The following is a 14,658-nucleotide window of genomic DNA, read 5'->3' as shown; positions in this document are numbered from 1 at the left end:
TCCTGTCAAGAAATGTCTGCAGTGCGGTACTGCTGAGCATCATTCAAGCTCTCACTCGTGCCTCCTTGGACTCATGCATGGAAGTTACTTGAGATCTAAGTTGGCAGTCTCTGACACGATCTTCCTTTGTCTCCTCTGCCCTGCTTTGTTTTAATACTTTTGACTCAACTTTTTACATTTTGCTGTCTAATTTTAATTAATTTAGCTTGAAGCTGTTGCTTACAACCAATAATATCTGACTGTTCTAAAGTTGGCAGATCTCAAAATGAATGTAAGAAATTATCATCAACTGCATCAAGATCATTATTTTTAGGCATAGAAAATTGCAACTGTTTCATTATTTCTCCTCTCCTTATTCTGGAATTGCATATGATTGGCCGTAAATGGGCTGTAAATCAATCAGCAAGTTCTTTTTTCCTTCTTTTGAGGTGGGCAAATCCTCAGGCCTTTGGGCTGAATTCATTTAGTAGAGCGCAAAGGAGTAACAATTAAAGTTTTAAGGAAACTCTGAGGGAAAGTGCCATGTGAACACAACTACTCAGCATTAGCCAGAATCAAAGATGGGAATCTAGGTGAAAAGAAGAGTAGCATCCATCTATCCATCTTTAATAGTACTTTAGGGCAATACTAGAGGTGGGCACGGACCAGAAAATGGATCAAAATTTTGCACAGACCTCACTGGTTCAGCATTCGCAGGTCATGGGAGGCCCATTTTCCACAGATCCACAGACTTTTTGCCCGCCAGTCAGCTGGAGCAAGGAGGAGGGAGAGCGCTCCCGGTGCCATGGGCCAGCTGGAGTTTAAAGGGCCCTTTAAATGCCAGCTGGCCCGCAGGGAGATTCCCTGCAGGCCAGCTGGAGCCCGGAAAGGGCCCTTTCCCTGCCACTTGTGTGGCAGGGAAAGAGCCCTTTAAACGCCAGCTGGCCCATGGGAGGATCCCCTGTGGGGGTTAGAGCACTTCTGGTGCCACTGGCAAGTGACACTGGGAGCGCTTTAACATTTAAATTCCCCTTTGCTACAGCTGACTGGACCACAGACCCATGGCCTGTGGGGTTTTCCTGGTCTATGCACACCTCTAGTCAACACTATTGATCCTTTGATTTAATAATACCACTAAGTATTCTCTGATCAGACACAGAATCACAGAGTCACAGAGTTGGAAGGGGCCATACAGACCTTCTAGTCCAACCCCTTGCCCAATGCAGGATGAGCCTAAAGCATCCCTGACAAAGATTCATCCAGCCTCTTCTTGAAAACTGCCAGTGAAGGGGAGCTCACCACCTCCCTAGGCAGCTACTTCCACCTTTGAACTACTCTGACCATGAAAAAGTTTTTCCTAATATCCAGCCAGTACTTTTCTGCATGTAATTTAAACCCGTTGCTTTAAGTTCTATCCTCTGCTGCCAACTGGAACAGCTCCTTGCCCTTCTCCAAATGACAGCCTTTCAAATATTTAAAGTGAGCAGTCAGGTCCCCCCTCAATCTCCTTTCTCCAAACTAAACATTCTCAAGGCCCTCAGCCTTTCCTCGTAGGGCTCAGTCTCCAGACCCCTCATCATTCTCGTCACTCTTTTCTGCACCCTCTCAATTTTGTCCACATCCTTTTTGGCCTCCAGAACTGCACACAGTACTCCAGGTGCGGCCTGACCAAGGCAGTATAGAGAGGGACTATGACCTCCTGCGATTTTGATGCAATGGCCCTTTTGATTTAACCCAAGACTGAGTTTGCCTTTTTTGCCACCGCATCACACTGACTGCTCATATTTAGTTTACAGTCCATTCTTACTCCAAGATCTCTTTCGCATACACTACTACCCAGAAGTGTATCCCCCATCCTGTATTTGTGCTTCACATTTTTGTGGCCCAGATGTAATGCTGTGTACTTATCTATGTTGAATTGCATCCTGTTCACAACCGCCCACTTCTCCAGAGTATTGAATTTTAACTCTATCTTCTTGGGTGTTTGCCACTCCTCCCAATTTGGCATCATCAGCAAATTTAATGAGTAGCCCTTTTACCCCTTCATCCAGATCATTGATAAAAATATTGAAAATTACTGGGTCTAAAACCAAGCCTTGCTGTACCCCACTGGACACCTCCCTCCAATATGATGAAACACCATTGACCACCACTCTTTGGGTGCCGGCCTCTAACCAGTTCCCTATCCACTGAACTGCCCTATAGTCCAGTCCGTAGTCTTATTTTCCCAATTGATAATATGACCTCTAAAAGGGTAAATGTTCAGAACCACCCTGCATAGATCAAAGGCAGTCCTTTGCTTTACATTTCTCACATACATTTGTCAAAGGCCCTATTAATGTTCCTATTATCTTCAGGAGGTGCCAAGTTCTGGACAGTTGCTTTTGTAATTAGATTAGTCAGGGTCTTTATTTTCTCATAAATATTCTGCCAAGTTCTTGCAATCAAATAAGTTGTGATACTAGTATATTTAAAGTAGCAATATCCCTATTAACTACCTGAGGAGATTCAGCTGATTCATGTAATCTATCTAAGGAGGGCAATACTTTATTAAATTATTGAGAGCCGAAAAAGTTAAGAGTCTCCTGATAGATTATCCTCCACTTTTGTAGGCAGGGGGTCCTCAATATGACTGCTCTCCTGCAAGACATTAAATCTATTACTCGTCTTAATATTAGGTTTTTTAAAATAACTGTCAAGTATAGTTTGTTTGGGAGAAGGCAAGAAAAGATCCTCAAAAGGGCAACCTCTTTCCCTACTCATAATTAGCTTTTAGACGGGAGGGGGGGGGACACAAAGACAGACTCAAGTACAATTTAAAAGAATCACTGTAAAATAACTGTATTTGTAGCTAACAGTAGTGTGAAAGCGTGTGGAAGTCGCCTTATCATGTGTCTCCTATCTCCTACCAATCAACTCCCCCACTGCTTCCCTTTCACACAACAGAAAGACTAATTAAATCAAGTCAGTGTCTTCCTGACGATGTAGTAAAAAAAAATCTCAAAACACTTAAGCCTTCCAAAGAAGCGACTTTAAGATAACAGCCCACAACCAATAAACCAGGAGGAAGAAAATAATAGAAGTTAGAATTAAGATTAAAATCAAGATAAATTAAAAGAACTCTTCATGGAATACAAAAAAATGCCACCACCCATCTCAAAGCAGAAATGGAAGTCCCGCCCCAAAGCATCTTGGCAAAATAAGTAAAATCAGCAGCCCATTAAAACTTGACCCTAGAAATATTTTTATCTGTGTCTGCCTAATTCTAAGGGCACAAAATGCAAACTTTACCATAGACAAAGTGACACACCTATCATTACCAGACAAAAGCTATAACAAATGAAAATCATGTGAATAGCGAGGAAACCTGTTAAATAAGGGAAGTATAAATTTAGCTCTTATAGAATAAAAGCCACAACTATACAAAATGAAGTAAAGTTTCAATTTCAGCTCTACCACAAGTGCAGAGTCTCTGGGGACCGCTAATACCCTCACAGCAACCTCACAGTTCTGTACGTGGTAAAGCAATTTACTCTAGCCAAGAAAAAGGGATGATGAAAAGTTGGGATTTTTAAAAAAGTAGAATAACTTGGCAAAACAAGAAAAAAAGGGGCTGAAAAGCCCCAGAAAAAAGGAGAATAGCGTCTCCTAGCATCTAAATTGATACCCTCCTGATCTAATCTCCTCAACAATTCCAAAACTTTCCCTCTGATAAATCAGTAGAAGAAAGGGACAGATTAAACCCTAAACTAAACAATTTATTCTCCATTAACTTATTCCAAGATGATTCATGGGAATCAAGCTGGGTCCATTTTAAAAGCTCATGTAAAGACTCATAATCTAACAAAGAAATTTTAAATTTTATACAGCTACCCAAGCCAAAAGTGATTTTTTTTCCAACCTGTTTCCAACAATAGATTAGAATCTGAAATGCATTTGGGAACACACAACAGAGCAAGCAGAAAGGGAACCTGCACTGACTCTAGCCTACTTAGAGTTGCAAAAATCCAAATAGGGAATCCATATAGGAAAAAAGATTACAAAAAAAAAAAACTTGCTCAAAAAACCTCCAAAACAATCAGAATAAATTAACCCCCAGATTGAAAGACGACTGACTCACTTTTCCGTGTATATCTGCATTCTGAAAAACTAAGATTTACTGTAGTTAATGATCAGCTGGTTGTCCTGATAGAAATTCTCCATAGCACAAAGTGAACAGTTCATCCCTACTCTTGTACAAGATAATACCACAGCATCATCTGCATATAGTAAAATCCGCAGATGATGAGAATTCAGTTTAGGAAGATGGAAATTCTTTTGATTTAACTTGGAAGGGAGATCACATAAATAAAGATTTATTTATACAGCCCTGTTGGACACCATTCATTACTGAAATTGGGTTGAAATAATTGCCAGTAGCAGGACATATAACCTTAGCAGAGAATGCAGAGAACAAAGATTTAATCAAAAAAGTAGTCTTGGCAGCATGCGTAGCTGTTCAGATTTGCTCCAAAGACTCAGGCAAGAAATGGAATCAAACGTGGTATACAAGTCAACAAAAGCAACATATAGCTTTCTGCCAAGAGAGAGATGTTTATCTGCCCATACAGAAAGAGTAGATACCTGATGGAGTGTAGAAGAACCTTTCTGGAAGCCAATTTGTTCACTGTTATTTATAGAAAAATTAGCCATCTAGTGGTGAAGTCTTAGCTTGAGATGGACAGCATATAATTTTCCAGGAATATAGATAGGAACAACTATGGCTTGATGCCATATGTCCAGAATTTTGCCAGTTATCAATAGCAGTAAACACAACTGATACAATTGGGACCCGCCAACTTAAAAAGCTTATCAGGAACATGATCAGGGGCAGGAGCCTTCCTTACTTTCAGTTCTGCCGAGAGGGTAAGAATTTCCTTGATAGTAATAGTGACCTCTGGTGTGTGATCATAGGAGAGGGATCAAAAGCTAAAGTCATTAGACACTGTTTTAAAATATTTTTCCAACTCCATAAGACTTACTGAACAGATAGGTGTCATGTGTGCCAGCATACCTGCCAATATTGTGTTATGCATTTTGTGCTGATCATAACTGTTTGCCAAAGTTATATTCTGTGTACTGCATATATCATCTGAGGGTGTCTTAACTGCTAACATCAAATGCAGGAGAGCCAGTGGGGCCTCTCTGTTATCTGTTGAAAATATTTACTTTCACATTTCCAGCAAGTGTCCTTGAAGGCAAGCTGCTAGCAGCGAATGTTGTATCTTTTCCCCCAGAGACTGGGATATTTTCACTTTGCACTTCACTTAGTCTAAACTAAACACTTCCCATGTAGCTTCTTTGGGGTTTCGCGCCAGAATGTCAACGGACCCCAAAGGGTGGGAAGTTTCCCTATTCTTAGTAATGCCTTTGTTTGAATTGTCACTTCTGCCAATTGCCACCTTTGTGTGAACATCCTGAACTGTATGGATCTCAATAAAGTTGCTTCAACTGGAACACGTGTGTGTTAACTGTGGAGTCTAAGGGACCTAACTGCCAGGAACTGACAATAGGGGGTGAAAAATGTCTTCTGCCACTAGAATTTACCCAGTAAAACTAAAGAGAACCCTCACGGGAAGGAACAACAATTACAAATTAATAAACAACTCTATTATAAGTGCCCAAAGGGCCATATGTATTTCTTATATAAATCAATCAGTGAAATGACCAAATACAATTTATACAATGACTCTTCCTTAAACTTAAAAAATACAAAGGTCCAAACAAAATGTGTCCTGTGTCTTCTTTAAATAAAGTAGCATTCATGCACAGCTATGTCCACACATGGTAAGGGAATCCACGGCTGCACACCCAATCTGGGGCCGGCTGAAAAGCTCAGATTTCGTATAGAATCTTCCTCAGGGGCGTGGCCAAACGCTGCAAAACAAACATCTTACATACTATACCATAAGCAATTTTACATGACATCCAATTTATACAAATTCATCATAATATACAATTGTCAGCAGATATCAACAACAAACCTGTGTGGTAGACCCTTAAACACTGTATCAATTATTCACTCCCGGACCTGAGCAGCTGTATCTTCTTTTAGCAGGGCGGTTGTGTCTTCTAAAGCACGCCATTGCAATAAGTAAGGAACGTTTGTATTGAGAGGGGCCGAATGAAACCTTGATATTTAATTTACTTTCCTGCCCCCTCAGCCCTGTAGAGGGCTCAGTTCTCCATCAAGGACTGGGCTTTATCCCAAGGACATGATATAGATCTTTAGATTAAACTGTGTGCGTTTTTTAAGGATAGACCTACAGAGGCTTTTGGTTCAGTTTAAACATTATCCAAATGATTAAAGGGATGCTCACAATTTTATCCACCTATCAATGACCATTGGATTGACACTTATGAGTATATCATACTATAAAAACTGCAGACTTGGAAAGAGAACCAATTTGTGTGTGGCATAACTTCTCCTGCCCGGAGCGCACAGCTTTGCATACTTTATAAAATGACGGGCATGGCAGTCTAACAGGTTCCTCTTATCCAGCATTTCAGAGTTAGCAGCACTTGGAGACTGACTCTCGTGTAGTAGTTCTTTGTGTTACACAGGGCAATAAACAGAGTAATTTACTGCAGAAGGAAGCCTGTTGAGAACTTTATAACCATTAGGGCTTAATACTGATTACTTTGAGTTGTTTCCTTTGATGTGTAGTTTGAGTGTCCCTTTAAGACAAAGTCAAGCCATTGGGGGTAGCTCGATATAAACGTTCCTTACTTATTGCAATGGCGTGCTTTAGAAGACACAGCCGCCCTGCTAAAAGAAGATACAGCTGCTCAGGTCCGGGAGTGAATAATTGATACAGTGTTTAAGGGTCTACCACACAGGTTTGTTGTTGATATCTGCTGACAATTGTATATTATGATGAATTTGTATAAATTGGATGTCATGTAAAATTGCTTATGGTATAGTATGTAAGATGTTTGTTTTGCAGCGTTTGGCCACGCCCCTGAGGAAGATTCTATACGAAATCTGAGCTTTTCAGCCGGCCCCAGATTGGGTGTGCAGCCGTGGATTCCCTTACCATGTGTGGACATAGCTGTGCATGAATGCTACTTTATTTAAAGAAGACACAGGACACATTTTGTTTGGACCTTTGTATTTTTTAAGTTTAAGGAAGAGTCATTGTATAAATTGTATTTGGTCATTTCACTGATTGATTTATATAAGAAATACATATGGCCCTTTGGGCACTTATAATAGAGTTGTTTATTAATTTGTAATTGTTGTTCCTTCCCGTGAGGGTTCTCTTTAGTTTTACTGTTACAGTACGGGAAGTGCCATTGTTTTGTTGTTCACTAGAATTTACCCAACACCAAAATTTAGGGGAATCCTGCACAGAGGAAGCTTGGAGTAGTTTCAACCCACAATGCTTATGATAAACCCTTTTCCTTAACTCTTTTTCCTTATTTGGTAAGTTGACATTTATCTCAGAAGCGTGAGATGAGAGTTGCTTCTACAAAAACTAGATAACAGTTGGCATGTCTTCCTCTTCAAAACTTTGCAAAAACTATCATATCAGGGAGGCCCACCATCCCTCTTTGCAGTTAGTCTTGAAGTTGTAAAGTAGTATTATAGTACATCCAGCAACTGGACAAAGTCTTTAAGAATACTATCTGACGGTCCAGAAAGGATCCTATTCCTTATATCCATCAACTCTCCTTCTTTGGGCTCTCTTTCTTTGGAGGTTTTTAGGCAGAGGCTATCTGACAGCAGTGCTGATTCTGTGAACCTGGGCAGATCATAAAAGGGAGGGCAGAATGGGTTATGTCAGTGCTTAGTTCTCGTGGCCTGCTTACATGCCCAGGCTAATGCTATTTGCCACCTTGGGGTCAGGTAGCAATTTTCCACAGGCCAGTTTGGCTAGGGATCCTGGAGGTTGTTTTGCCATCTTCTGGGCATGGAGTGTGTCTGTGTGTGTGTGTGTGGGGGGGGTGTCACTGAGACAGTCGGGGGAGGTGAATTTCCTGCATTGTGCAGAGGGTTGGACTAGATGACCCTAGAGGTCCCTTCCAACCCTATGATTCTATGAATATGGGCAAATTTAGTGCTGAATGAAGTTGTTGCACCAATTTGGGGACCATTTCCTGACTTTAATGCCATAAAAACAACCTCCCATAATTTTTTTTATCTGGAACAAACTTTCATTCCCAAGTTCAGTTATATCTGTAGAGGTAGATGGTCACTATCATAACGATTTCCCAATGAAAATGATTTAATGCGGTCAGAAATAGAGAATTAAACCAAAAAAACAATCAAACGACACCCTCTGGCTGAAAGATAAGTAAAATTCCCTGCCTTATCATATCTAGCATGTTCATTAACAATAATTAAACCCAATTTGGCTGCTGACCAGGTCAAAAAGATTTACACGATTCAAGGACTTGATGGTTACCATCAACTTTGTTATATTATATGCTGCATCATAAACTGTGGTTTTAATTTTGTATTGGAATTATAAAATTGTATATTTTATCTTTTGTTGTATATTGTTGTTTTTAACTTACTGTGCCACTATATAATGTTGTAACCTGCCCTGAGACCACTTGTGGAGAGAGCAGATAAGAAATCCAATAAATTAAATTATATAAGGAAGTTAAGTCCACTAATTTGCCAGTAACCAAATCTAATTTCTCATCTATTGTCTTCAGAGTCTGAGCAAGCAAAAATGTTTGTTTGATTAAAAATTGCGAATAAAGGGAAGAATCAGAGTTTAAAACTTGAGGACTCTTATCTCCTACTTCAATAGGTCTTTTATATGATAAAACACTAGAATTAGCATCATCAAACAATGGAAAAGAAGGAGCAGGGGGACTCATACTCCTGCTCTAAGTGCAAATAAATGCACATTAAATAAAAGAAATAAATTAAACATAAATTATAAATAATAAATATCCCAAGATAAAATTTATAAGAACTATTAATATGGTTAATATTTTATAGATACTGTGTCAGTTCAGGGACTTATACTCACAACAACAACAACAAAAGACTCGCAATAGCCCAATTACTCAACAATTTTTTTCAAAACAGTGAAAAATACTAATACTAACAAACTCAGAAGTCAAAATGACAGCAAGATAAACTACTCCTTGCTCTAATTAAAGAGCAAAAGGGGGAATAGAAAAGGGAAAGATAATCTCAGCAAAGGAGATAGTCCCAGCAAAAATTGTTTCCCACACTGTCACATACATAAAGAGCTGAAAACAAAACTAAACTGCCAATACTGAAGAGAGAAATAAAAGAAATAAGAAAGAATGGAGCAACACGAAACAAAACAAAATATGGTATTTTGGTATCCGAAGAAGTGACTCACAAAAGCTCATACCTTACCACAAATTTTGTTAGTCTTATAGGTGCTACTGGTCTCTTGCTCTTTTCTACTAAAACAAAATATAACCCCCAGAAATGCTTAGTTCAGTGCTTAGTTCTCGTGGCTCCTTCATACATGCCCAGGGTAAGGCCGATCGCCATCTTGGGATCAGGTAGCAGTTTTCCCCAGGCCAATTTGACTAGGGATCCTGATGGTGTTTTGCCATCTTCTGGGCATGGAGCTGGGGTCACTGGGTGTGTGTGCGAGGGAGAGGTTGTTGTGAATTTCCTGCATTGGGCAGGGGGTTGGACTAGATGACCCTAGAGGTCCCTTCCAACCCTATAATTCTATGATTCTATGAAATGGAGAGCAGCCTTTGAGCATTTTACTTTTTCCAGACTGGAACAGCTTAATCCTCAGCACTAGATTTATCAGATTTCCAGCCATGGCAGGTCACCTCCTCCTCCCACTGCTCTGGCCCCTGCCCTTGGCCAGTGAAGTGGCAGGAGCAGAACTCCCCCCCCCCCCGGTCTCTTCCCCCGCACATGCTCCCTCCCCCACTATGCTGGCCACGTACTTAGCACAATAAATGTTTTCCACTAACTTCAGAAGGGTGCCATCTTCATTCTCATTACAGACCCATTTTACACTTAATTTGTGAAAGAGAAGTTAATACCACATCTATTTCTTATAAAATATACATTATGTTTAAGATTTACATTGGCTTTTGGTTTATTTCTGGGCCCAGTTCAAAGCACGAATGTCAACCTTTAAAGCCTTAACTGGGCTGGGACCAGGGCGTCTCAAAACTGCTGGCAGGTCTGGTTCAGCACCTGCTTGAGGCACCAAATGGGCAGAGAGTTGTGGTGTGGGAAGAGACAGTGGGCGAGGCTTGCTCCTGTCATGGCCTCCTAGATCTGTGCTGCTGCTTCCCAGCTTGGGTTGAAGGCAGCTTGCAAAGGTGCTGCTTTCTGAGCCCACAGAACGGGGTGCCTGGCCCCTGCCTCCATACCGTCCTTTCCTGGGTCAGGTCCAAGGATTATGCCAGCTCCACCCGACCAGGATATACACGTCTTCCTTTCACTGGAGATTTAAGGAATTTGGGGGGATAGGATGAAAGACCTCCCTTTTGGACCCAGATTTTAGTGACTGAGGTTAAGCCAATACTGAAAGCCAGGTAAGGAGAGATTGTGAGGAAGGAAGGTTTGGTCTTTGCTGGGACTTCATGTGCTCTTATCTTGATGCTACATTATGAGATGTTGTTCTCCAGTGCTACTGGTCTTGAACCTTGTTCATCTACTGTGAACCAACATGGCTACCCATCTGAAACTGTCCAATAAAATCTTTCAGGATGCGCAAGATAGAAATTGAAATAACGGAACAACAATTTTTAAGATTTGCAAATTCTTAGTAAAAAAAAAAAAAAGCCCTTCAGCTGGTTAGCCAAAGAATTGACTGGCCAATTTAAACCTAGGCATGTACCATCCTAAATCTACATAAAAGCCTGTAATTGAATGAATAGCAGCAGCGCTTCGGCACTGACAATCTTCTGTCTTGTTTTTCTCCTCAGATTGGGCATTAGCATTCAGGACAATAAGCTCTCATATTTTGATTTTCTAAGAGCAATTGGCGATCGTGGAGCATTCAGAAAGAAAAAGCGCCTTGTGCCACCTGTGCCACCCGTCAGCTTCATGCAACTAAGCCTAGATGAGGCCATGATGAAGATAAAGCAGATTGTTACAGATTCGCCTGACCTGTTATATAAGGTGCTTAGCATGTGGTCTTGGGCGCTTGCGAACAAAATATCTCCATTATGACTAGGAGCGGGAGGGGAGGGGCACTGCTGTCCGTGTACGTCCTCCAGTGGGATTTCTGCTTGTGGAAGCTGCACCACTCAATACAGCAGAGAATCCAAAGGTACTGTTCTGCCTGTCTTTATAGGAGTGAATGGAATCCATTGACTTATGGGGGGAAGTGTGCACTCAGGGACAGTATTGTGGTGGAGCCTAAAGCTGTCCCTGTGTGTGTGTGTGTGTGTGTGTGTGTTATGTGCCATCAAGGCACCTCTAACCTATGGTGATCCTTTAAATGAGAGACCTCCTAAATGTCCTACCATTAACAGACTTGTCCAGATCCTGCAAACTGGAGGATGTGGCTTCTTTTATTGAATCAAACCATCTCATTTTAGCTCTTCCTCTTTTCCTCCTGCCTTTCACCTTTTTCTAGCATTATTGACTTTTCCAGAGAGTCTTGTCTTTTCATGATGTGACCAAAGTATGATAGCCTTAGTCTTGTCATTTCAGCTTCTAGGGAGAATTCAGCCTTGATTTGATCTAGTACCCACTTATTTGTCTTTTTGGCTGTCCATGGTATCTGCAGAACTCTCCTCCAGCACCACATTTCAAATTAATCAATTTTCTTCCAATTCTATGATTCTATAACTCCTGGAAAGGCTGTGCCAAGAATCGTAGAACTCACATGAACAGCAATATGCAAGAAGGAGTTGTGGTGAGGAGTGTAATCTATATTGTACAAGCAGAAGATGCGGTTGGCTACAACTGGTAGACTAAAGCGAAAGCATTGTGCTGGAGAGGAAAAGGTGTCAGGTTCAGAATGCTGTCTTGTATGCTTTTGCTTAACCGACTCCATATTTATCCTTTCAGTGTTTAAGTGCTCTCTCCCCAGGTGCCAAGATTCCCAGGCAGCTATCTCACAGAAGAGGATTGTTTTGGCTACCGACGTTCCACCAAGAATCAGCCTTGGGAACTTTCGCCATCCTGACCTCAAAGGGCTTGTTTTGAGAACTATGGGGGGAGGTTGGGCCTTCTGTGATCTGTTACTTTGTACCTCATGCTTTGCTAGTCATTGGTAACAATGCATATGTACCAACCTGAATATTGCATTCAGGCCAGTGGACTATAATGATCTTTTTCTTCATTAATTGCTTTTTGGAAACAATGGACTATTGTCTAATTGCAGAAGGCAGACTGGAGTAAGGATATTATCTAGCCACGGTTCTGACATTTTGTTACCAATCACTTTTTCCAATGCCTAAGCCGGATCAAACGGACTTCAAAGCTGTCCCAGTCAGGGATCCTTTGTTTGACCCGTATGCCTCTCCCGGCTCTCAAGGTTTGGAAGCCCAAGAACCTATACCGCGAGGTGACGGCTCCTCGGTTACAACGATCTATACCCTCGCTCCTAGTAACGCGGATACGCGGCCTAGAGCCACAGCCGCACCACTCTTCAACTTGCCCACCCCGACGCAGTGGGGTGCAAGGCCAAGGGAAACGAGAGAGCGGAGGGCCAGCACGATGTTTACACAGCTACAGCTGGATAGCCGGCGCAGTTTGGAATCCATACCCGAGCAAACCGGTGGCCGGCCGTGGCTGTTCTGGAACAGGACGACCGAACAAACGGAATGGGAAACGTCCCGCCGTGGCACCCTGAGTTGGGATTATGCAGAAGTCACCCCGTCGTCGGGGCAACAAGAAGTGGAAGAACTCATACCTGGTCTACCGCGGCCACCTACTGAAAGTCTGCCCACTTCGCAAGCTACGTGCTATACGGAACAAGAGGAGGAACCTACGGATAGAGTACAGCTGTTGGAGAATAGACTGTTAAGTATGGAAGAAAGTTTGGCGAATGCCGTCCATCTGCTGTCGGTGCTAGTGGCGGGAGACAGGGATCATGTTCCACCAACTGGTCTACCTGGCATCAGCCAAAGTTTGGCTAACCTGCAAAATCAACTGTGGCCGCAACAGCCACCAGAGACGGGAGACGAGGACTCGGTCACCGGGGAAGGACCCTGCCCAAATAATCCTTGCCCCGATCAACCGATTGTACCAGGAGATGTCGGCACCGGCAGGGGAGGTGGAGAGCCATGCCCAGAAGACCCTCGTCCCGATCGCCCTGTAATTCCAACGGGCAATGGGAATGGAGGAGGTGGGGAAGAACCAAGACGGCCGCTGGAGCCAGCTGCCCCAATAGATCCGCCACCTACAACACAAGCGAGCCAGCCCCCAGGTCTTCCGGGAGGACCCACACCGCTGGTCATTCCAGGAGCGGACAGGCCTCTTCCTACACCGGGGCCGCGAGGGGATACGGTCCCTCTCCAACCCATCTCCCCTCTCCCACCTCCGTTGCGGCCAGCCCCCACTCCCCCTGAACCAGTTCCCGGGGACGGACCAAGGGAGCGTCCAACACCTTCTCGACCAGCCCCAATGCATCCGGCACCAAGAGGGTCCCAACCAATCCCTCAACCGATTCCCCAGCCGATTCCGGGAGCGCCCTTACCGCACCAACCTCCACCTCAACCTTACCCGCAATATCCTCCTCCACAGTTACCACCGACGCCGCGGCAGCCTCCCTTACAACTCGCTCCGCTTGATGCCTACCCAATGCCGGCACCAGCTCCTAGACTAGATCTTCCCATGGGATGGGTCAAACTGGACGCTACGTTTGATGGAGACCCTTCCAAATTGGGATTTTTCCTTGTGCAAGTGGTGCAATTCTTCAACCGGTGGGGGCATCTTTTCGGGAGTGAGGCCAGCCAAATAGAACACCTGGGATCATGTCTCCAAGGTAAAGCTGCCGATTGGTATGTGGGACTGTATAACGTGGGGGCCCCCGAATTAGATACGCTCCAAGGGCTAGTGGATGCGATCCGCGCCCAGTATGAAGATCCCCTAGAAGAAACTAGGGCCAGAACAGAATTGCAAGCAATTAGACAAGGCAGCATGTCGGCTAGAGACTATGCTACAAAGTTCTGACAGCTCGCTGCCAAATGCCCGAGATGTGAGGAGTCTACCAAGATTATTTTGTACAAGCAAGGGTTGAACCCTAAATTGCTAGACCGAGCTCTCATGCAAGATAACCCTCCTACGCTGTTAGGGTGGATACAATTGACCTGCGAAGTTCAAAATCGTCTACTAGAAGTTCGTTTAGTGGAACAACACCAACAACCTCCGGGCCAAAGACGTTCCTCCACTCCCCTCAGGGGAAGCCGGGGGGGGGCTGGATATGCCACTCGTGGAGCAAGAGATGCTAGATGGCAACAGGGGCTCTGTTTGCAATGTGGCCAAAGCGGTCATTTTGCGGCACAATGCCCATATCGACCTGTGCAAAGACCTGCTCCAACTAAGACGCCCAGCCCCCGCAGCCTACCCGGCGCCATCGTGCCCAACTCCAGCTCCAAGAACCGCTCCAAGAGGTAGGGGAGCGCCGAGGAGAAGCCTTCCCGAGAGAGGACTGGAATTGGAGGAAGTCATGGAGGAGGATCCGACTGCCCTAACGGGGGGAGAGAATTCAGAGA

General features: G+C 43.4%; 1 protein-coding gene across 1 annotated transcript in view; it reads left to right on the top strand.

The window, feature by feature from the left end:
* EFCAB6 (EF-hand calcium binding domain 6) overlaps positions 1-14,658 on the top strand; it is a 213,855-nt gene that overhangs the window by 151,683 nt on the left and 47,514 nt on the right. The window contains exon 23 of the mRNA XM_055000612.1: positions 10,915-11,110. Coding sequence (XP_054856587.1) covers positions 10,915-11,110 — 196 coding nt within the window. The remainder of the gene's footprint in view (positions 1-10,914; positions 11,111-14,658) is intronic.

Source organism: Eublepharis macularius, chromosome 16 (genome assembly GCF_028583425.1).
Source record: "Eublepharis macularius isolate TG4126 chromosome 16, MPM_Emac_v1.0, whole genome shotgun sequence".
Classification (NCBI taxonomy): domain Eukaryota; kingdom Metazoa; phylum Chordata; class Lepidosauria; order Squamata; family Eublepharidae; genus Eublepharis; species Eublepharis macularius.
The sequence above is the reverse complement of the archived record's forward strand: the minus strand, read 5'-3'. Positions and strand labels throughout refer to the sequence as shown.